Source organism: Lissotriton helveticus, chromosome 1_1 (assembly GCF_964261635.1).
Source record: "Lissotriton helveticus chromosome 1_1, aLisHel1.1, whole genome shotgun sequence".
Taxonomy (NCBI): Eukaryota; Metazoa; Chordata; class Amphibia; order Caudata; family Salamandridae; genus Lissotriton; species Lissotriton helveticus.
This window is the reverse complement of record NC_136057.1, coordinates 989908203-989932717: the sequence shown is the minus strand read 5'-3', so window position 1 is coordinate 989932717 and position 24515 is coordinate 989908203. Positions and strand designations below refer to the sequence as shown.

The following is a 24515-nucleotide window of genomic DNA, read 5'->3' as shown; positions in this document are numbered from 1 at the left end:
TAGAGTCCTCGGATCCAGTTGTTGCATTTTCATTCCAAATAACGCGCCGTCTGTTTATTCAGCTATAACCAGACTTCATAAAATTGCCCATCTGTTACACCAAGATCCAGGCACCTGGACATGGTCCGGTTGGTTCTGGAATATAATTTCCGCTTGGGGATGGAAAGTCCTGTCCTTTCTAGGTATTGCAGTAGCGATCATATTCAGCTGCTGCCTCTGTATACAATGTGGCCCTGCGATTTGCGGCATGTGTGCTACCTCTTGTATTCCTAGTCCCAAGCCCCGTTCTAAATCTCGTTCCAAGACAATTCGAGATGAACAAATGATACTATATGAAATGATAGATGGTATCATGAATATTGATGTTTCCTGATGGAAACGTAGTGACAAGGAGGGAATGTGGAAAAGTAAATTTTGTCATGTTCTGTGTCCCTACGTGTCATCCATCATATGTTATGTGTGCATGACCAATATGCATATGTTATTCCCCATGTCCGATTAATGACGCAATTATAGTTGTGTCCACCTCTGGTATGTTAGTTTCCAGTCCTCGTGAATACTACGAATATCAGGCCTATGTAAAGTAATGTTGCCACGTTTCTCAGTGTGCACGTTATTTCATTATAAAGTCCCCGTTTCTAGGCCTCAACAGGGCACGGACATCAGATTCAGCTCCTGTCTCCTGAAGCCTCGCTAAGGAGCGATACAGCCCCCACCTGTATCCTCGACCTTTCACTTACTTCCTGCCTCGCAGTGCCCGGTGCAGCTTGGCTCTGCCTCTGAGTCTGCCAAAAGTATGTTATTGTTCCAGTTATCAGTTCAGTCCTCCTTCTCTGCATTCCTAAGCTACTGAACTGCATCAATAGTTTCCGTCATTGTCTAGCCTTCAGGGCTCCATGTTAGAGAATACTGTATTTAATGGTCATTTAATACTCTTCATCACGCACTACATGTAGAATAATGCATGGTCCAGTCTTAGAATCAAGTTAGCCTTTCCCCTTCTGACTTCTAGTTTATATCAACATGTTCCCTAAACATCAGATACTAGATAGGGTTTAGGTACATGTCGCTCCGACCCTCCAGACTTTAGTCTCTGCTCCTAGCACAGAGTTCATAGCCCCCAGCTTCTCCTCGTAACACGTCATTGCCAGTTTGCGCGCACCATCAGGTTAGAGGTCCCGGCTCCTTAGGTAGCCCCCTCCTATGTTTCCGCCCATTCATGACATATTCTGTTACGTCTGCACCACATGTCTATGTATACGCCCAGTTACACCTACTTTTACTGTTATCTTTCGCGACTGCTACGCGTCACGCCTTCTGTTCCACCCACTGCTACGCCTACTGCAATGTAATGCTATGTGTTCGCGCTATGTATATATGCTTGTGTATTGTTATCAAAAGCTAGCGCGCTCATCCCAGACCCAGCCCCAGCAGCTGCTGGGCCCCTGTTCCTATGCAGGTTGTCCTGTTCCTGTCCTTATGCTGTATTAAACCTGCAAAACTCCTACTACCTCGAATCTTGACTCTTATTTATTGAGCTATCTGTTATGATATATGTCTAGTCAAAAATAGGGTATTATTTATTTATTTACCACACAACCCGCGCTGCCTTGTATGTCTTGATTATTACTTCTACTTTGACAATGAAGAGGGATGCTGCAGAGATATTTACTGGTAGTTAAAATTGCACACTCTCCAACTTAACTACTCATAATCTTTGAATGATCCTCTCCTGCGTTCAGTGCACAACGGATTGAGATCTTTAGGGCGTTGCTTGGTTGACTGCTAAAGAGGTTACCAGTCAGGCTGCAGATTGATTTTTTTCATAGGGTCTGAAGGGTAAACTTTACTTGAACTGACTCTATGGATGGGTTTGGTCTCGAAGCGTAATGCTCAACCTTGATTTACTGTAGCCACTATTGACATAAATCTGGCTATCTCAAGTGCAGTGGTGGTGAAAATAATGCCTTTTAGGTGGGCATCCCTGATATTTGAGGATGGTGATAAATAGACCTGAAACGCAGAATCTTTCCGTTTAACCACAGTAATTGTGAGTTCTTGGTGAAGATATCCAGCTGGTGGTTGAGAAACTAAATATGCATTGACTAAACGTGTGTTGGACCCGAGACCATTGACATGGTATTTCCCCAGACTTTCTGCCTTCACTCCCCTGTTTTGCTGAACCAATTTGTGTTGCCATTAGGACTTTGTGCACATTACCCCTGCTAACTAGGGTCAAATTGCGTGTGCTCTCCCATTTAAACATTTTAAAATTGACGTACACCTAACTGGCACATTTAACTTTCTTATATGGCCCTAGTAAATTGTACTACCTGTATCCAGGGCCTGTAAATTAAATGCTGCAAGGGGGCTCCAGTACTCATTGTACTACCCACTAAAGTAGCTCTCTAAAACATGTCTCATGTGTGCCTTTTGGCCTGTAGTGCAGTTTTAAACTGCCATTTCAATCTGTCAAAATTAACATTTTACAAGGCCTAAAACTTCCTTTTTAATACAAAAGTCACTCTTAAGGTAGACCCTAACCACGCATAGGACAGGGAGCATAGTACTTAAAAAATTGGACATTTGCTTTTAAGGTTTACATGTCCTTACAGTGAAAAACTTCTAACGCTGTTTTTTACTGTTGAAAGGCTGTCTCTCCCATACACTAACACGGGGTTACCTTATTACGTTTAATAAGTGATCACTCCAGTTTGGGACCAGATAAAGAAATGTTATTTCCGGCCAAATTAATTGTAATTTATAATTCGCTTTACGGTAAAGTCGAATTTTAAGTTACTATTCCAAAAATGCCACTTTTAGAAAGTTATACAAAAGGGGATGATGGACGGAGCGTTTGAACAAATCAAACACTCACCCCCAGTCAACTGATCTGGGTTTATTCCATCACCATTCTTTAGTTCACTCAGCCACCACAGTTCAGACATGGCTATATGCAAATCAGTCTGACCCTGTGCCTTGTGGGAACAGTCCAGCCCGAACTGCCAAGCCATGTCTTCCCTGGACCGGAAACAAGCATCCTGGGACCGGTTTCGGATTCATAATCCTCATCAGCCAGGCTATCTTGAATCCAGTGGCCAAGTGAACAAGGGACTCACGTCTGAGCATACCCTGCCACACTTGTATCACTTTTAGAAAGTTGGCATTTTCCTGCCTAAAGCAAATGTGCCTTCTTGCCTGTGTCCAGGATCACATGATTGTGAATAGCCCTCATCTAGTGTTTTGTGTATTCTTTCCAGACATGGGACTCAAAGGGCCTTAAGGGCCTTTGGGGGCGGGGTAGCTGTTTCGCCTCCTGAGCAAGATATCCTGGAGGTTGAGCTCCGCCTTCCTGAATTTCAAAGGGTAACCTCAGTGCTTGCTCAACCACTTCCTGACTTCTAAGGGCTGCCTGCCTTTCCACTGACAAATGCCATCCATACCTAGATCTGCCTGCCTTCCCTTTGTTACCCTAGACAATTTGGAGCCAAACCTAGGAGAGTACTTCGACAGGGTTAAACAAAGAGGGCATCCACCACTCATAGGCTGACACTGGGAATAAAAGTGACGCCTTCTTAACCACTCGTCCGAACACTCCAGGAGCTGTGGAAGATTCAGAAGAAGTACTGCCCTGCTGTTTGAAGAATGAAGACTGGGCCTGCTTGCCTTAAACCCATGATCCCCAGATGTGAGGTTCAATTGGCTGACCTCCTTTTTGAGTTACAGAGGCACAACAAGCTTCCAGGGGCCTCTTTTGCTTCCCAGATAACTAGACACAACAGGACCTGACCTGGTTCCCTTTGCTGGATTCTGTGGGTATGAGTTCTGACCCCCTAACAGCTGTCCTCAAGGTACTAATTCCATGTCTGGAGTAAAAATGTCCTTCTCTGTATGCAACTGACTGTTTCACCAAATCCGATGCTGTGCAGATTGACGCAGGACCGTGCATCGCAGCACCTCGCACCTCCTGATCGTAGACTACACCGGAACTGACACAGTGCGACACAGAGCCTCACATTGCAACGCCCCCACCAAGGACAAAAAGCTACAACTTCCAGTGTGTCAAATTCGGTCCTGTAAGCGGTCGGCCTTAACTTGTGACTATGTCCCGGTCCTGCAAGACCAGATAACTGCAGTTGGTGCTTTGTGCTTTTTGACACTATTTTCACTAGAGACTTTTAAAACACATAATTTTGGTTCTACTGATTGGATTTTTACTATTTTGGTGTCCTTTCCTTTATTAAAACTGGTTCTGGATTTTTCTTGTAGTTTGTTTTCACTTTATTACTGTTTGATCCTTTGCACATTGCCTCTAAGTTAAGCCTGGCTGCTTTTGAGCCAAGTTACCAGAGTTAAGCATAGTTTTATTTAGTGATTTCCATAGTTCACTCTGACAAGGAGTGTGTTTGTTTTTACTGGGGCTGTCTCCCTCCTCAACTAATAACCTAATTTCTTACAAAGTATAAGTCTAGCACTTCAAAAATATTTTTTTTAGGCGAGTTGTGCTTCTTTATCCAAAATACAACTTTCGTATTTCATGATGACATTGTATTTTCTGAATATGTAAATGTTTTCATTTCAAAATTATATTTCAAATGTATATGATACTTGATGGATGATTCGTGCAGAGTTTGAGAAGCTTGTTGCTAATTTGGTTACTTCTATGATTTTGTTTGATTACGTGAAGGCATCAAATCATTTTTGTTTGAAACAAATTCCATGATACAACTACTTCTGTTTGAATCCTGAACATATACGTTTGGTGTAACCTGTAAGCTCTATGTAATTGTGCTGGAGCCTTGCTGTATGATTTTTCTAGCATTTGCTGCACGTTATTTGTAGGTTTGGATAAGGTCAAATCACCCTTGGGGAGAGTTTGGCTTGTGAAGCACAGTACCAAATAATTGAAGTATTTTATTAGTGGCCACTGAGCATGTCGGGATTTCTACTTAATGTATGCGGAAATCTTCCTGTAAATGTCACCATTTCCCACTGTTGTTTTCAAAATTTTCTTGGGCATAGCACTCCTTTCCCCCTGAAAAGATTAGACTTGCTTGCCCGGCCCTATTTATTGCTGGTATTTAATTCCCGCAACAAACCTTGCCCAGCTGCCACTACTTGCAGGTGGTCTGGTGTCAGAACGAAAAAGTGGGCACTACCAACCTTGAAATGGGCAACAGCAGTGGTGAAATGGAAGTTGGAACTGCCCAACAGTGGCGCTCGGCAGCACCATCCTTACGAAACATTTAGACCTGTGAACTCATTTTTATTTGTATTTTATTGTTTAATTTCATTTATTTATTTCTTTTTTACAAAATGGGCTGCTCAGGACATATCTTATTGGTTCGTGAAGCCGAGAAAAGATCGCTTCTGACGTTGGAATACCTGTTTGTCGCCAGCCCGAACGATGCTAGCGGGCTTGCCACTGGGAGCATGTTTGAAACCTCCATGGAAGGGCGCCTTGGCTTGTGTTTATGGCCTTCTAATGTCTGACAGTAATCTCATTTAGCCTCTCCCCCATGTGAAAACAGTGCATTAGGGCAGCACAACAAGGCTGCCGAATCAATAGCGAGCCAGTGCCTTTCCTCTGTGCGATAATCCCAGCAAATGGACATGGTCCACTCAAGGAGCGCGGCCATTTACGTCGAGCCCTCATCAGGACCAGGCGGAGAGCCTGAAGTGATTGGAAATGGATCTGGGAGCATATAAAACGCTGAGTGCTCGTCACAAGCAGGCAGGATGCCAGGGGACTCAAATGGGTATTGACTGTGGTATGCGCGAGCTCGTTGGGATTCATTGTAAATCTGAAAGATGTAAATGCGTCGGCGTGGGTTGCCTCGCTCGGCTCGGCTTGTTTTTGCATATGTTTTTATCATTCAAGGCCTGCTCAGTCTTAAGTTGCAAACTGCACGTGCTCCCGAAAATCGATATACTCCGAGGATGACGGAATACCGGGGATGGGGCAGTTGATGTGATGTCGGTTACCTCTTATGCACTTATTTCATGCAGCTAGCTGTGATTAACAAGGGTCTGCGTAGATGGAGATGTGGAGAAAAACTATTCGGGGGAAGCTACACGAAGTTTATAAGTATGAAGAACACTGAGATAGTCTCATGAAATTAATAAAACATCCATTAAAGCATATTACCCAAGATGAGGTACAAATGTTATTTTGCGATTAAATCATCCACAGAATCAGATTTGCATACACAGGCCTTTTTATGGGTTTAATTGTAGCTTCTGCAAAACAAGAAAATGGGGCACCCCGGGTTTGCGGGAGGGAGCACTTTGAGAAATGTGCCCACTTACAAACGTGAATCCAGTTCTTGTAGGTAACGCAAGGGCTTTTGGGCTCTTTTTCTTCCAATTGCTCCTCAGTTCTGTGATAAGCATGAGAGGGGCCAGGATCGATCAAACAGTCCAATCTTGCCAATGGCACGAGGCCACAGGTTTAGTTGTAGTACCACGTGGAAGGCATTTTATTTCAAACCTGCTCGAAGATTCCAAGAGCTCCATTAAATGCTTAATTTATTGTAGAATAAATGTAGAAGTATAGAAGGTCAACATCTTTTCAGCTTTTGGAGCCTAGTGCTGAATGCCGGGGTTACCGAACGCTACTTCTGTCGAGATTACACCTCTGCCTCTTTCTTCCATCTCCCTAATAGTCCTGTATTTTTATCTCACTGTTGGAGAGTCTTTGCAGCCTTTCACTTTCCTCTGGTCGTTGTTTTCCTATCTCTCTTACTCCTCCTTTTCAGCCTTTCTCTCTCTGGCTTTATGTCAAGGCCCGATGGTGGAAATATGTTTGAGTCAGTACCGGTGCCCACCACCTACAACCACCAGTACAGTTTAAGCAATGGCCCTATCTAAAGGAAATGTTATTTCCAACTCCACGAGAGACCAGGCTGCACCGGGGTCTTCCCAAGGAGTGTTTAAGTCAGGGAAATCTGAAATCCAGATGCTCTACAGACATTATTCTGCAGGTGCCACTCCGAGGCCGGGCAATCTTTTTCACCATTAATCATGGTCCATGATGTATTGGAAATTAGTCCCAAGCCCAGAGACCTGGTGTGTGAACGTCCCACAGTACTCTGCGATTGGTCGTTTGTTTCTACTGATTAGAAGCATGAGGGATGTAGAGGAAAACAAACGCTAAACCCCCTGCCAGCTACAAATCGAACACTGAAGCTTCTACACACCTCGCCTCCATTTTTATTAACAATTATTTTGAATAGATTTGAAAAGCATGGCCCAATGTCACATCAGTTTGGTGATATTGCTCAGTTGTAGAAGGCCTCTACACTGCTAAAATAAAAAATAAAAAATATTGTGTAGAGGTAGGTTATATTTTTGTTCCCCATTTTTCGATGGTATGTGTGCTCTGGTCGTAAACTAGTTTTACTTGTCGAAATGACAATATCTACATTATTATGTTTTTGATCTATAGTTTCCTCATCATTTTAGAGAGTGGCCCTTGAGCTCTGTTCCGGTAGAAGACACATGATATATCCTTTTGTGCAATTGGCCCACTTTAAAATTCAAAATTCATAAGGTATAACCCCAGAGAGCCCACAGCAGCCTTCATTGATGAATAAAATATTATGTTGTCATCTGGCAGGATCAATAGACTGGGCTGCTTAGCACATACATCACTTGCCTCTCACGTGCTTCTGTAATCACTGGGGAGGGATTAGCATTGTCATGTATGTTTTAAGATGCTGCCCCTCTCTTTCTGCATCAATTTCTGTCTTGTCTCTGTTGTGGCTCGGATCGGCCTGCTTTGTCTTTTAGTGCCATCCTTGCTTAATTTGGTATCTGTCCTACTATTTCATGTCTGCGGATCCGGTAACGGGGTCACGGGATTAGTGAAGCACTATAGAAACCTTTGGGGGACTCGTAGCAGTAGCACTGTAGTGTAGGGGTTTGTTTTGTTTTCTTCCTTTAATGAAGACCGGTCTCGAGAGGGGAGACTCGAGCTACAGAAAGCAACAAGTGGCAAACACAATTCTGCATGGCGTGAGGTGTGTATTTACAATTGTTTTCGAAATACTTATACTTGAGGTACTTATGCAAAGTGTGCACCCCATCTTCTTTCTGGCTTTGCTGTTTGACGTTCCCACTTTCGCCTAAGTCAGTCTCCCCTTTACCAGATTTTCCACCACACACAATTTGAATCGGTTCCCGGTAGGCGGTTGCATTATTCCCCAGTCCAATCCATTCAGAGTGCGAAGATGGGACTCCAGAAAAGGACACAAAAGCATCTCCTGGGTCTTGAAGGATTGCCTGCCAGTCTCGGTGCTCCAATGACCACCTTCTTATCCGGAACAATTCCGTCGGTGGTGGGGGGCTCTCCTTGTGTTTGTCTGACGCTTTCCAGCCGCATCTTACATGCCCAGCCACCATGGTGCGCAAGTCTCCCAGCTTCTGTGTGGCCGAGGACACATGAGTTCACAGGCCTTGTGGGTCAGGCAGCCAGAGATCGGGCCAATCCACCATTCACCGGTAGCCGCAGCCTCCAAACACCTTTAGTATGCCCTCTTACCATCATGAGCACCCTGTGGGAGGCAGGATACCTCATCCATGGCCCCTGGAAGTCTGTAACATCAGACCTATGGATTTTCAAATTGCCCTTTATGACTACCCCTCCACCCATGCCACATGCTTGCAGGCTCACAAAGGATCATTTTACCTTGCTCTGCCAGGAAGAGATGGCTTTCTTTGCCAAGTGATCCATAGAGAAGTCGCCGATGCAAGAAGTTGGTTGTGGTTGCTGTTCCAGCTACTTTCTGGTGCTCAAAAAGGACGGAGGCTTTTTTCCTATCCTAGACATGTTCCCTCTCAATTTCTTCTTCAAGAAGGAGAAGTTTAAAATGCTCATGCTCCTACTCGCTTAGGTCCTATCTGCCCTTGACCCGGGAGACTGGATGGTAGAGTTGGACTTGCAGGATGTGCTTTTCAGCATTCCCCTTCTGCCTCCCCACAGGTGTTACATGTGGTTCGTGGCGGGCCACAAGCACTTTCACTTGCAGGGCTCCCTTTTGGCCTTACCCATACCCCTCTGGTGTTCACGAAGATGATGGCAGTGGTTGCAGCCCATCTGCAGAGATCAGGGTTAACAGTTTTCCCTATCTCGATGACTGACTGTAGAAGGCGGGCGCATCCCAGGCTGATATTAAGATGCCAAAGTCACACCTGACTCCCTCTCAGATGCTCCCTTTCATCAGAGCTGTTCTGGACATGGTGCAGTTTGGGGCCTATTCTCCCGAGCAGCGAAACCCGGATATTCAGGCAATGATACCAATGTTTCAGCCTCTATCCTGGGTTTTGGTTAGACTGACTCCGAGGTTGCTGATTACACATGGCCACTGGCATATGCAGGTTCTGCAGTGGAGACTGAAGTTCCAGTGGGTGCAGCATCAGAGGAATCTCTGCGACATGGTCAGATCTCGGAGGGAACTGCAAAAGATCTGCAGTGGTGGTTGACAAACCGCGATTGGGTCAGCGGTAGTCTCCTCTCCCTTCCCCAGCCAGATCTCACAGTGGTGACAGATGCGTCACTCCTGTGATGAGATGGCCATCTGGGAGATGTGGAGATCAAAGGCCTCTTGTTCTGGCAGTATCCGGACTCCACATAAACCTTCTGGTGCCCTGGGTGATCCAGCTGACACTTAAAGCCATCAAGGGAAGCCTAGTACAGTTGTTCACGGACAACACCACCGCCATGTGGTACTGTAACAAACGGGTGTGGGGTGGGGTTGTGGACCCTCTGTCAAGAGCCCTACATCTCTGGACAAGGCTGGAACATCACAGCATATTCTGGGTGGTTTAACACCTGGCGGGCTCCCTGAACGCCAGGGCAGACCCACTCAGCCGAAGATGCCTAGCGTCTCACGAGTGGTACCTCCATCCGGAGGTGGTGCAAGGTCTCTTTCAGCATTGGGGACAGCCTTGGTTAGATCTGTTCGCCACTGCCGAGAACATGCAGTGTCAGCAGTTCTGCACTCTGGATTTTCCAAGGCAGCTCTCGCTTGGAGACGCTTTTAGTCTTGAGTGGAGTTCAGGCCTCCTGTACGCCTTTCCAATCATACCACTCCTACCCATAGTTCTCAAGAAGATCAGGAACAACCAGCCCATGGCATCCTTGTGGGTCTAGACTGGGCTCGGAGGGCTTGGTGTATCCTGAGCTGTTGAGCATGGCTATTGGTCCTTCAATCAGGCTGTCCCTTCAGGAGTATCTTCTGTCGCAGCAGCTAGGAAAGGTTCTCCACCCGAACCTGTCATCGCTCCGCCTACATCTGTGCATGCGTAGAGATTGAGCAGCAACAGTTGACAGCTTTTGACCTTCTGCCGGAAGTCTGCAATGTTATTTTGGCAGCAAGGCATCCCTCCACCAAAATTATATTCGCCTGCCATTGGGGCAAGTTTGTGGCACGGTGTGCTGAGAAACCGGTTCATCCTATTTCTGCTCCCTTCGCTAAGGTCCTGTTATTTATCCTTTCCCTTACCCAGTAGGGCTCTTCTCTTGGCACCTTAAAGGGCTACCTTTCTGTTATCTCAGCCTTTCCGCGGTTGCCTGACCAGACTTCAAATCCCCTATTGTCCATTGGGTCTTGAAAGGTTTGCAACATTTGTTTCCTCATTCATCATGCCTCTGTGGGATCTAATCTAGTCCTGATTCTCCTGTTGTGCACTCCCTTTGAGCCCTTGCAGCTCTGTACTCTCAGGCTCCTTACCATCAATACTGCCTTCTTGGTGTCAATAACATCTGACTGGAGGGTTAGTGAGCTTCAGGCTTTGTTATCCAAGCCTCCACACCTGAACATCTACCCAGACAAGCTGGTTCTTTACACTGGAGCTTCCTTTCTGTTGAAAGTGGTTATTCCTTTTCATGCATGCCAGTTCATCACTCTGTCTACTTTGTATGCTTTGTCACGTCCCTTTAAAGAAGAGGAGCAACTTCACTGACTGGACCCAAAAAGAGGTTTGTCGTTCTACCTTGAGCTCATGAGAGAGTTCCGGGTGGACCACCAACTCTTTGTGAGGTATGTCAGAGCAAAGAAGGGAAAGGCTGTGCAGAAACTGACCGTCACCCAATTCCTTGTGCTCTGCATTAAGATCTGCTGCGCATTGGCCAAAAAGCACTCATTCCACCAGAGCTAAGGCTGCGACGACTGCGTTAGTCCATGGAGTCTCGGTCCTGGATATCTGCCAGGCAGCAACACATCTTCTATATGCACATTCAGGAGGTATTACTGCCTGGGCACTCAGGCCCATCAGGACAGACACTTTGCTCTTTCGGGCCTGTAGGACTCTCTAGTGTGACTCGGTTTCGCTAACCCACCTCCGTGGAGGTATTGCTTGGGTATCTATTCTAAGGTAAGGAATCTGCTGCTAGAAGTCTTTATAAGTTGAATTAAGTTACTTACCATTGGTAGCAGCTTATCTGGTACAGACTCTCTCAGCCTGCAGATTCCTTACTGACCCAACCATCCCCTTCACTCTGAAAACGGAATTCTAGGGAGAGAGCTGTTCCCCTTTCAGAGCCTTAGTTTTCCACATCAGTGATGTGTTCTTCATGACTCTGCGCTCCTGGCATGGAAATTCAGGATAAGAAACTGACGTCAGCACGCTGGTGTGGCACCTATATAGACATCGCACACGTCCCTTCTGGTGCGAACGATGCCACATGGAGCGAATGATGCCACTTATCGGCAGGCAGGGGTACTGCTCACGAAAAAAGTTTGCAGATCCAGTCTGACACATGGAGATAATTCTAAGGTAAGGAATCTGGGGCTAGATAGTCTCTACCTGATAAGGTGTTTCCGAAGGTTAGTAACTTGTTCACATGGAAAAGAATTCCCCATTTCTATTCTTATTAAGGAAATTGTAAGTCACAAAGGAGTTGCATGACAATGTAGAGTCACTAGGCCTTCCTGATTGCCATATAAATTAGAATATGCCCTTCCTTTATTTCTTTTCTAAAAGACTGAGAAAACTAAGCACACCACCATTATATAAAAGTCGTACAAAATTCAGAGAGGCTATCTTTTTATCAGATATTTATGCAAAATGGCCAAAAAAGTATCCAAATCTGGGTGTCAATACATGATAACTCGTTCTGGCCTGTTGCACTATTTTTAGCATGAAATGAATCCTCCCGTCCATTATGCTTGCAAGAACGCCTTTTGCCCAAAAACTGTGCAAAACTGCATGTGACGAGGACAACCGCTTGGGTTCTACTCCTGCCGGAAAGTATGAGAGATTACACCAGTGTAAGCACAATTTCACCTGAGCCTAGCCCACGTAGCCATGCAAGCTCTGACATTTGCTGTATGCAGGAATGTTATGCTGCAGCTGGAATCTCTTCTCCTGACCTAGTTCATAATCTCACAGTAAAGGTCCAAGCAGTGTTAGTGTCCTATGTATTTGTAGCTGTGATCTGTGAAACCACCACGTGGGCTGCCACTCATGCACCCCGTAGAAATTATACATTGGATGCCAGTTTCAGGGAAAATGCTCACTTCCATCTAGATCGCTTGAAGAATATATTAATTTATGATTTGATGTCTTAACTTCATCCGCGTCAGTTATTAAAACCCTTTATGCTCTTCCTGGGAGTATGCAAGAATAAGGATTGAATGCATGAGCAAGTACAGATGTTACTTTGTGCTCCTAAAGACAATAATTTACTATTCTTGGGAGAGCCCACTGGTAATTTTACTTTCTTTGTATATGGTCGGTATAGTTAGGATGACAAAGAAAGAGACACGGAGAACATATTGATGGGTTGAATGGGGCTGAGGCCTACCTTCCAAGGAAGCTCCTTGAGCCTTGACTATGGAAGAAGATGGAGTGTGCGCTAAACAACTCAATACATTAAAGCAATAACATGAATAGTCTGGGAGTTCAAGAATCACTATAGTGATAGACTTTTATTCTATTTTTTCTGTAAGATCCCTGTGGCTGTGTTTTCCTATTTGAACCCATCACATTTGATACCGACCTTATACTTGGTCATTTTGCTGAAGCCACCATTGGTCTAAGCCAGGAATTAGTGCCATAGTAGGCAATGTTATTTCAATTTCAAAGAAGCGCTCTGTTTTGTTAATCCCTTCACCTTTTCCCCTAACATAGATGTGTAGAGCAGTGCAAGTGAGATACAAGGTAATACATTTCCCTGGGAGATAGCAGTGAAGACTACCTAGATTCAAATAAAGATTTGAGTCACGCAACTGTTACAATTATATTCATAATAAAGTTTGTTGTTTTGAAATATATTTATCAGTGTACTGTGCCTAGTTTGTGACAGCCCTGCAGTTTTCGCATTGAGTGTGGTCTACCTGTTTTCAGATATATTCATGCAGTGACAATAGTATCTGAATGCCCAACAAGAAGAGCAGTCGGGCTAGGAAACTCCTATGACTTCCAAAACTATTCTGTTGATCATTCAGGAAGAAAGGACGAATGTATTGAATGAAAAACGATGTCTTTGTTTATTTTTTTTCTCCAGGCGGTATGAAGCTAGCCCGATATGTGCCGATCTGCAGGATAAAATTCTCCAGTGCTACCAGCAGAACCCTAAGCAGACCCTGAACTGCTCATCTCTGGCCAGCCAGTATCTCCACTGCGTGAACAGCGCCAAACAGGTGAGAGGAAGAATGCATCGAGTGAAGCTCTATAAAGCAATAATGTCTTTGTCGCGCAAGCTGCTGGAACATCTATTCCAAAAAAGGGTTCAAATACTTTTTTGTTTACTGCTTGAAAAGCACTCAACATGTGTTGTTAGCTAGATACAGGCCGTTATTGCAGAAACGTAATCTTCCTTTCTCTGGTGGGTTACCAACCCCAGGATTTGTTCAACTAAAAGAAAAGTCTATCTATGAGGTAAATGTACTTCAGAGGTTTTTTGGTTCAAAGTCTCTCACTTTTGGGTTGCTTAGGACATAGAGTTATATTTTTGTGGTCGGATAACTAAGGTCCTTCTCCAAATTAATTTTTTCATACCTTGATTTTATGAGTGATTTGAATTCATTTTGTCCAAGGGCAGGGCTGTTCAGCGAATGTTCTACTTCCCAGTACTTGATTATCTTTAGGATGGCCGATAAAGCCAAGAGCCTCCATTAGGTATTCGTCTTAACGTATTTGTGAGATTGGACGGTCACTCAAGGGCATAGCATGATCAGATTTCCGACCATTATCTTCAAATTGTTTGAAATTGAATTAGTGCTCTCAAACATCAACTCAGCCTGATACAAAACTAATAAAACAAATTTAAAGTGATGGGCTTCATTGAATTAGTGGGAATAAATGCCAGACCAGTTCTTCTTGTTTGTTCAATCATAGCTTTTCACTCAACCGAACTTGTCAGTCAATCTATTGATGATCCTTTACACTTCAAATGAGCACCCGGGATATCTCCCAATAAGAAATAATCTTACACTTCTAACTTGTGAATAGCAATTGTCCACTCCAACAGAATGTTGATAGTTGACTTCAAATTTGTTCAGAGTGATATAATTCAGCGAGTGCAGCTTCATCTACAGCATTTTCAAAGTTGAATGAATCAGTAGTGGATCATTGCAATATGTAAGAGTGACATTCTGAGTATCGTCAATCCTAGAGGAACCAATTGAACTCAAGATAAATACGCTGGAGCGTTTGCATAGGGCAAATTGGAAACTAGTCATGTGTGTATGCGCCCCTGTTAAAGCCTAGTGCAGGTTTTCATGTGTTGACAGTTGTTATAATTCATGTTCCACCTCACACATTCACGCACACTCAAAGTTATACTTAGAGTTAGTACATACACTATTCTTCTTGTATACAAAGCCGTATCAGACTTCCCCATTCTCTGTTTACATCTTTTTCTTACATTTTTCACTTCTCTTGAATACTTGGGAATGGGGTGGGAGGGCAAAAGGTGTGGCGTCCATGTCTTGGGGTTTCACTGTGTTCTTATACTGTTCAGCCTACTGGGGTGGAATTCCCTCAACTTTGGTTTCTTTCTCCTCGTCGTGGGTTAATTTTAGCACGTTTCACCCTTTTCAGGACTAACAGTGCCTTTGCAAAAGTTGATTGCCAAGTAAGCCTTTGAAACTCTTCTCGGGATGCCCTATGTACCTTTTTGAGTACATTTTATTCCCCAAATGCACTTATTTCAATACTAGATTAGAAGCAGCAGGTATATTTCTATGGGTTGTAGCTCCATTCCCGAAGTTTGGGCATCTTACCTTCATATCCTCCTTTCCTTCCATTTGTGTCATGAAGCTTTTTCTGTGTCACAGCAGTCACTATGCGTGTAGTGTAGTATAGTGCACCAAGAGACCTTTCTAAGTTGGTGTGCGCCTAAAAATGTAATCCATTCATAATCACTTTTGCATCTGCCTCGTTCAAATTCAAGGTTTGGATGTTGAAAAAATAGAATGGACATCAAAGTTGCCTATTCTGCAAGAGTTTATTTTATTTTTCTTAATTCTCTGATTCCTTGGACAGAGAGAGGGTGATGCTAGATGTAAATTCCAGGTGGTCAGTGCTGTCCAGGAATGTTTGAGTGATAGTCATAAACTCACTTCATACCTCTCTACTCCAAACTATAAAAAAAAACCCTAACGAGGCAATATTTAGAAGCCTAGAGGACTGCATTCCAGTAAATCCGACTCTCCAGTAATGTGTTGGAATGGGGAAGGTGCACATTATTGTCAAGGAATCGTGTTTGAGCAGCAGTCAGCCAGCAGGTAGACGGCGTGTTCACAGTGTGCATGGTAGCACGGGTAGATGTAGGACAGGGAGGTCAGATCTTACCACTCTAGTTTGACACGCAGTTTGGAAGTGCTTTACCTACTCCTTTGGCTAACTTTTTCTTTTCCTGCTTCTTTTCGCTCGATTCTAAACTGGACCCGCGTAACACTCCTACCGGCAGTGCACGCTGGTATTGCTATGGTGTGTCTGGAGCTCATGAAGACAAGTAGAACCCACTGTCAACAGGTTTGGCAGCCATTGGGCACGCAGGGATTACTGAGACTCTATAGAAGTAATAACGTCCTTTTGCCTCCCGTGTCCTGGCACTGCCGTACAAGAGCACAGAAAATCAACATCAAGTAAAGCCCTTTTGAGCTTGACTCCTAGGATTGTGGGTCGAGCTATTTGAGGATTACTGAGGGAGGCGGTGTGTTAGAGACCCTGAGCTTAGTTACTCGCTAACTAATTGCCAGTATTGATTATCCATTCAATGCTTTAATTTAGTAATAAAAAATAATTTATTCTGCTCACAGTGAGTAACATATAAAACACAAATGCATAGAGTGTAATACTTAAAGGTAAATACTAATATCGCAGGAGATAAACTTATTGTGCCTCACATAGAGCATTCTCAGGAGCGGCCCCTAGAATCTGGAACTCACTTCCCCCGAATATCAGAAAAATTCCAAACTCAGCAATTAAAAAAAAAATTTCTTTTTTTTAATATTTCTTTTTATTAACACAAGTGTACAGTACAGAAAATTAAACTTTCCCACATATCACTACAACATATCATTAATGTTCCGAAAAATATGAAAAGAGAGGAGGGGGGGGGAGGTCACAATATTTTACATTCAAGGGTCACGGAGACGCAAGTACATCTGGCAGTGGATCAACTGGAGGCACACAGATCTCCCCCCTGTATCGATTCCACGAACCCCAAACAGTCATCCATTTCTGGGGTCGGCCTCTGGCAAGATATACGGTTTTCTCCCGGAACATACACCAGTCCATACTTTCCATCCAGTCCTCAAGGGTGGGCAGTTGTCTGGCTCCCCACTGTTGTGCTATATTTCGTTTTGCTATCATTGCCCCCAGAGTAACCCACCTAGTCTGCGCCGTGTTCAGGTCTGTAGGTTCGTAAATATTAAGGAGGCATCTCCTCGCCTCCGGCAACACCGTGACCCCCAGTACCTCTCGCATAACATCATGTATCAAACTCCAATAATCCGCCATATAGTGACACTCCCAGAGGATATGAAGAAATGTGCCCACCTGCCCACACCCTCGCCTACACAAACCCTCGTCAGATAACCCCATCCGGACCAAGCATGGACCTGTGACATATACCCTATGTAATATTTTCAACTGGACTAGCCGCAATCGAGCTGGGATCGCAACCTCCTTCGGGGAGGACACAGCCGATTGCCAGTCCTCGTCGTTTAGTTCAATACCGTCCCTCATCCATTTATCTCTTAAGTCAGACAGGAGACCTGCTCTATGATTGATGAACTTCTTATCAAACTCAGCAATTTTTAAGAGGGAAACCAAGATATTTCTAATGAGTAAGTTCCTTCGATATACATTATCTCTAGGCGCTAACTCTTCTACTCAGTGACGTCCAAGATATTCCATTGACTGGAGAATATAGAAGGCACATGAAAAGACACTTAAAAACAAGCATATACAGGAAGACTTAATACTCACGTATAACTATTACCTAACCTACCTCAGGACACTGTTTATTCTATATAACCTTGTAATCCTAGTCAACCCTTATGATAGTATACCAAACTAAAACTGTCTAATGTAATCTCGTTCATGTAATGTGAAGCGCTCTGATACCCAAGCGTCTTGTTCGCGCTATAGAAAACTGTTTAATAAAGAAATAAGTAGCAAGTGATTCTGCTTCTGCCCTTTCCGTCACGCCAAGGTAAAGCATTGTGACCATTTATATCCTGATGTGATGTCAGAAAACTGGCCCAGGGGGCACAACCTCTCCGGTTACAGCTCCTTTGTTCACCTGGCCCGTCTCTTCTCCTGCAGGCTCGCAAAGCTGCTGTGCTGGATAAAGTCTCAGTTCCACACTGGTCACAAACCTGAATAAAACCCCTGCCCGTAAAAGAGAGGATCCCATTCTGATACGCGCTGTGTAAGGTGATCTACTGGCCGTTGGATCAGGAATTTGTAAGTTGGCTAAAATAGGTGGTAATGGCAAATGGAGGCAAAGGCCACACCAGCACACAAAGCAGCACAGTGCACAGTTCTTTAAACCACAAAATAACGCTGTTCCAAGTAACAGTAAATCAATCGACTTGCACTTTGTGGAGTTTGAGAGACTCACTTTGTAATTCAGTGGTCCCAGCCTCGTAAAGCTTTTTACTTGGTTCAGAGTTAATCATGTTTAGAGTCAATTCAATCGTGCATCCCCACTGCACTTTCCAAAGCCAAGAAGGAGAGCAGAATAGATCTCAACACCCAGTTGTGGGCAGCCAAGGCAGACACTTTGGTGGCCAGGAATCCAGCGGCTTACCACAGATCCCTGCTCCACTGTTATCGCCCTGGTACTTTGCAGTGTCAGCAATAAACATGTAAAACCTGGCAGGCAACCTCCATTTTGTACAACTTGTTTACCATGTGCTCTCAGTCATCCACGACTGAGTTGCATAAGGCCATGTCTGAACTGGGGTGGCAGAGTAGGCTAAAGAACGGTGATGGATTAAACCCAGATCAGTTGACTGGGGGTGAGTGCTTGTATTGTCAACGCCCCGTCCATCATTTCCTTTGGTTTTTCTTTGTTCACCATAAGTTGGCAGGGTATTCTCAGACGTGAGTCCCTTGCTCACTTTGCCACTGGATTCAAGCAAGCCGGGCTGAAGACGGATGAAATGCCAGAAACCGGTCCTCGGTAGCTTGTTTCCGGTTCAGGGAAGGCATGGCTTGGCAGTTCGGGCTGGACTGTTCCCATGAGGCACAGGGTCAGACTGATTTGCATATGGCCATGTCTGAACTGGGGTGGCAGAGTGGGCTAAAGAACGGTGATGGATTAAACCCAGATCAGTTGACTGGGGGTGAGTGCTTGTATTGTCAACGCTCCGTCCATCATTTCCTTTGGTTTTTCTTTATCCACGACTCTCTCACACTCCTGCCTCATCCTACTTCACATACATAGCGTACAAATGTGCCTAGCCATGCGCACTGAGAGCATCGAAAGACTAGATTATAGAAGACTTTACCGACCACTTTAAACGGGAGTCCAGTAGGCCGGCCACCGAACGCTAGGAACAGGTACAAAGGTCCTGTCAAGACCCTGTAAATTAAAACTCTGCCACCATTGTCTTTCTAGGGCAATCCATTTCAGCTGATAGTTGTCTTGCTTACCATGGAAGACATGCATGGTGCCCTCTTCAGACCTTTCAGTCTCAGTCCATATGTCGGTAGCTCTTAGCGTACACATGATTGTCATGGGCACCAAGGGAAAAAGAAAAATAATAGGCAAAATCCCAGAGCTTAACTTCATGGGTTACCAAGGGCCCGGGTGCATGCTTGAAACGTGTTGCAGGGGGACATTTTCGTCCCCGCACTCACAGTACCTCTTGTTTCTTACTCATGCTTAAGACTGCAGCATTTTGAATAGCTATTCTCAAGGGGATACTGGTTAAGGGTGCGGGTGCACCAGTATGCCAAACAATGCCAACTGTGTGTCCCTGTATCCAAGCCCATCCAACAGGATGCATATTCTTAAGAGCTTCACCAATTATATGTACATTAGTAACAAAACTTTTTTTGATTACTATTTTTTTCTCTTTGTGCACTCAAATATTACAAAGGCACTGTAAGCTACCTTCTAACGATGTGTGAAAACTTTGAGGCTAAGATGACCCAAAATATGTTTCCTTAGTGACTGTTCTGTTCCCCGGATTTCTTATATTGATCCACGGCATAGAATCCTTATTGCTACGGACTGGCTATTGTTTGTTTTCATAATTCTTTGTTTCTCTTGCCAGTTGCAGATTTCTTTTACAGAGGTATACTTTCTTTTCCAACCATGCTACTGCAATGTCCCTTGTGAATGAATTAAACAGAATGGTCTTTGGTACAAAAACGCAGATAACTTGTCACCTCAAATTTATCTTTATTTGTTAACATTCTTTAGCGCCTCTCAATTAGCAGTTCCAACTTGAAGACTTGCAGCAAGATCACTTGCACTGTTCTATGAAACTATCAAAGTGCATACCTAAAATTCTATTAGATCTCCATAATGTTTTACTGCTAAGTTCTGTAGAATTCTCTGTTTGCATATCCCGCTTAAATCAGTTCTACAATAAAATATCTACACTACCATAACCAGAGGGAGTGTTATGGTTATGGACTCCTGGACACACTTTGGAAGGAATAAATGCTGTCACAGACAGGGTAGAAGTTGGGCAGGGTGTACTCCTAGTCTCTTTTCTCTGTCCCCTCCCGCACATATATACAGGTGTCAAGAGCAGCTGCTCAGCTTGCTTCTCAGTGTACATGATCCAGCATCCTCTCAGCAGCTTGAGATGATTTAAGTGTGAGATTTGAACCTCTCTAGCTACTAAAATATGCCTGTTATAGATCTATGCCCCTTAGTCTTAGGCTTCATATCCGGTTGATATGACAAAACTGCAAGGAGCATGAACATCACATTTTTAAGATGACAAAGCAGTCCATAGAAAACAGCTCCCATCTTCAGTTGGAACCTGTAACATAGATTCAGACAGTTGCAAACACTTGAATAGCAAGGGGCTGGCAAGGTGGCATAGTTTTTCAAGAAATAAATACATTGTTAAACTACTTATTTTGAAACTGTGCTTTTTATGGCTCCCCCTTCATTTTCTTTTGAACAGAGTAGTCAAGATCAAGAATAAAATGAGCAGAGTTCCTCTGATGACTCTTGCATGGGCCAGGCAGATTGTATTTGATCCGGCATTGAAAGTGTCAGTAGATACCTTTATTTTGCTCTGTTAATATTTCGTTGTCTAACGATATTATAATCATGTCTGTCAGCATCCTTCTTTTTCAATAATCGATCTCAGTCTATTGGGTTGTCTCCTTCGAGTGTTAAAACGTTGGTGTAACTGGTCAGAGGTTGTTACTGAGGCCAAAAACTCTCCCAACAAGGAATTGTATGACTGCAACTTGTAAACTTGTCCTTACCAATGTCAGTAGTGATCCATTGATTACCCTGCAGCCTTCTTTATTTTAAAGCAGTGTATGATTCCAGTTCAGCACACCCACTGCCTGTGACAGAATCTCTTTCAGGTCACTTGAAACATTGGTTATATTAGCTAATTTTACAGCAGTAACGTGGCAGGGGATACAAGTGCTGCCAGCAGTGTCAATATACCAAAGATTGAGAATAAGCTGTGCCTGGAAGGAGTGGTGAAACTGAATTGGGGTGTTGCGTACCACAATTGCTACGGCATGGGGGTCAAGTCCTGTCTGCGTCCTTGGCTAGCCCACGTAATCTCCCCCACAGTGAATAAGACAAAGCATCTGCTATGTCATTGTCCACTCCTGGCACATGCAACACTGTAAAAGCGATATCAAAATGTAAGCAACCCAAAACAAACACCCTCATTAACTTCAAAACCCGTTCATCCCTGGCAGACTAGCGGTTTACAATCTCAACAACCGCCATGTTGTCAATCCTGAAAGTCACCTTCCTGTGCGGCTAGTGTTCCCCCAAAGTCTGACTGCCATCACCAGGGAAAAGAATTCCAAAAATGCAATACTCCTCCGCAACCACTCTGCAGGCGACTGTTCAGTACACCATTTCCCAATAGAGGCCAAGCCCTTACTGCCCGCTGCATCGGAAAAAAAATTTGAACATCCCACACCTTGTCACCCTCCGCATCAATGGAATTCCGTTAAAATCCTGCAAGAAAACTGCCACATTCGCAAGTCTTCCCGCACTCCCGCAGACAGCAGCACGTGATGGTGTGGAGGTCTCTGTCCTGCAAGTGCCCTGCCCAGTTTTCTGCAAAACGTCCTCCCTACTCTCACCTCTCTGTAAGCAAAGTTGAGGTGACCCAGAAGCACCTGAATCTCTTTTACTGTGACCTTGCCTTTCGACAACATTGTCGCCAGCAGCCCCAACATTTGCTGCTTTTTGTCCTCTGGAAGGCGTGCCTCCATCAATTGAGAGTCCAACTCCATGCCCAAAAAGAAAAGAGCCATGAAGGGCCCCATTGCCTTTTGTGGTGCCAAAGGCACCACAATTTCCCTCATGATATCATGGAAACTGTCCAGAGCTGCCTGGCAGTCCGCGGAGTCTGAGGTGCCCACAAAGAAAAAGTCATCCAGGTAGTGTGTTACCAGCTGGTGACCTGTCCGCTCCGAGAACAACCACTGAAGAAACATGCTAAAGCACTCAAACAATGCACAAGACATAGAACAGCCCATTGGTAATGCTTTGTCCACGTACCATTTACCATTGAAATGTATGCCCAGAAGATCCCAATTATCCGGGTGGACTGTAAGCAACCAGAAAGCTGACTTTGTCGCATTTTGCCATCATCGCCGTTGCGCCCGCGGTCACTACCAGTGACATGGCCACGTCAACTGACGAATAAGAAACAGTAGCCTCCCTTTCATCAATGAAATCATTCACAGAACTCCCTTCCGGCCATGACAAATGCTGGATTAAATGGAATTGCCCTGGTTCCTTTTCTGGCACCACTCCTATTGGAGACACAATCAAATTTTCCAGTGGCCAATCGTCAAAGGGTCCCGCCATGCGGCCCTCGCTCACCTTTGTCCAATTTTTCTTGTACTATATCAGGATGTGCTTTTGCAGATTGTAAATTGTCCGACCACCTTCTCATCCTAGGTCTCCCATACCCCAGTCTAAAACCTTCCTGAAATCCTACCTGCAAACGTTCTGCAGCCTCCTGGTTACCATAGCCCTGTAAGGCTGCGATCAATCTGTCTGTTATAACTGGCGTACGAGCCCTTTGGCCCAGGCTCCTTAGCCCCTCGCCCGCCTGCGAAAGTCTGCTGCTGCTGTCCACCTGCCTTAAACCCCCCTGACTGCCACTGCTGCGTCCCTTGTTGCTGCCCCTGCCCGCCCCTGAAGCAGTTAACCAAGGCTGTCTGCCTCCACATTTCGAGCAGTCATGCCGAAATCTACAAAACTCCTGTATGCAGAGTCCCTTATTAAAATCCCAGAATGCCCCCCTGAATCAGCCTGTCCTCTACCTGTACTACCCACCCCTCCCCGGGTGGGTCGCCCCTGAAAGGGCCAATACACGAGTGGTAGCCTGCTGGCCGTGAAACTAGTCTTGCCTGCCCGGATAGCCCCATTGTGTGTTGCCACAAGTCAGTATCTAATTCCTCCCATTTTGCCTCAGTGTCCTACGCAATGCTTGCCCTAAATTCCTCGTCCTATTGCGCCCATGCATATCCCCCGCCCCCCCCCCCCCCCCCCGGTAATCTGGGCCTTCCTGATCACATCCATGTACTATAACAGCGCCACACACCTCTCCAGGTATTTTCACAATACACACTTGCATATATCAAAAAGGCAGCTGTCCAATTCTCAATTGTGAGAGGCACTTTCGGCCACTTAGCCGATTTGTACTCCTCCTCTTTAGATCCCTCCTTCGCCCGAACTTCTCGATGCAAACGTTTGAGCATCTCAACATACTCGCCCTTCCAGATTCGCTCCTTAGTTGCCAACATGAGGTGCGTGCCCAAAGGCTTGATCACTCCCATGTAAGGCAGCCGTTTGATTTTTAACTCCTTACTCTCTACCTTGGTCTCGGGCTCCTCTGCCGTTATTACTACTGTCTCTTTTTTGGCCTCCATACCGTCCCCATGGCACCTGAACGCCTTACCTGAGCCTTCTGTTCCCACTCCCGCAGTCTTAACCCTGTCTCCCATGTTTCCTGATGCCTTACCTGCGTCGTCTATGCCCACCCTCACATCTAAAACATACTTTACCTTCCGCAGCATGCCCCCGCCCCCTTCTTGTCCCCCCCACCAACTCCCACCGATACCATGGTGGGCCGCAATCCCCCATCCTGTTTACCTGGCTCTAAGGAGTAAGCCCGCCGTCCTGCAGTCCGCATTGCCAATGGGGCTGACCGTTCGTCCCAACGCGATGTCCAACCCGTGGGCTCTGCCGGGCGTCGTGACACCTATAAAACACTAGACAAAGCATTAGTCGGCTCCCCACACCCTCATCCTCAATTTCCCGCAACTCGCCCTCCTCAAGGCTGTCCTCCTCGTAATCTAGTTCCTCATTCTTCCTGAAACCCCATGCCCTCTCAACCGGAGGTGCAGATTGCACCCTCCTAGCACCATTCAAATGCCATTCTTCCGAGCTCCTGCGTCCACGATGTTACGAGGACAGTTGAGGCCCAGCTGGTGTTGGGGTCGGCGAGCCGGCCCGGGGCCTACTTATGCCGGCCGCGCTGTGATCCCACACCGGTACTGGGTATGCTGCATGAGGCTCCACACTCCCTTCTCCTCGGCACCTTGGAGCCGCTCACAGCTCTGCCGAGTCTGGCGCCCGCTGATGCTCCACCGCCTGAAAGCTAAGGAATGGTCTGGTGTGCTGGACCTACCTATCCTCTTTCTCCCAGCTCCTCTTCCTGCCTGCTCCTAGCGTATTAGACGCCCATGTCCGCCCCACCACACTAAGATCCACCGCTTCCCAGCTCCTCATCGCTCAATACCCAGCCCGCCGCACCCCAACACCTGGCCCAACTTGGCCCGGCCCCAGCTCCCAATGATTCCCCCCTGCA

The 24515-nt window shown here is 45.4% G+C and overlaps 1 protein-coding gene across 1 annotated transcript in view; it reads left to right on the top strand.

The window, feature by feature from the left end:
- The window catches only part of CHCHD3 (coiled-coil-helix-coiled-coil-helix domain containing 3), a 1039901-nt gene that overhangs the window by 954886 nt on the left and 60500 nt on the right, over positions 1-24515 (top strand). Inside the window, exon 7 of the mRNA XM_078677453.1 lies at positions 13511-13646. Coding sequence (XP_078533579.1) covers positions 13511-13646 — 136 coding nt within the window. The remainder of the gene's footprint in view (positions 1-13510; positions 13647-24515) is intronic.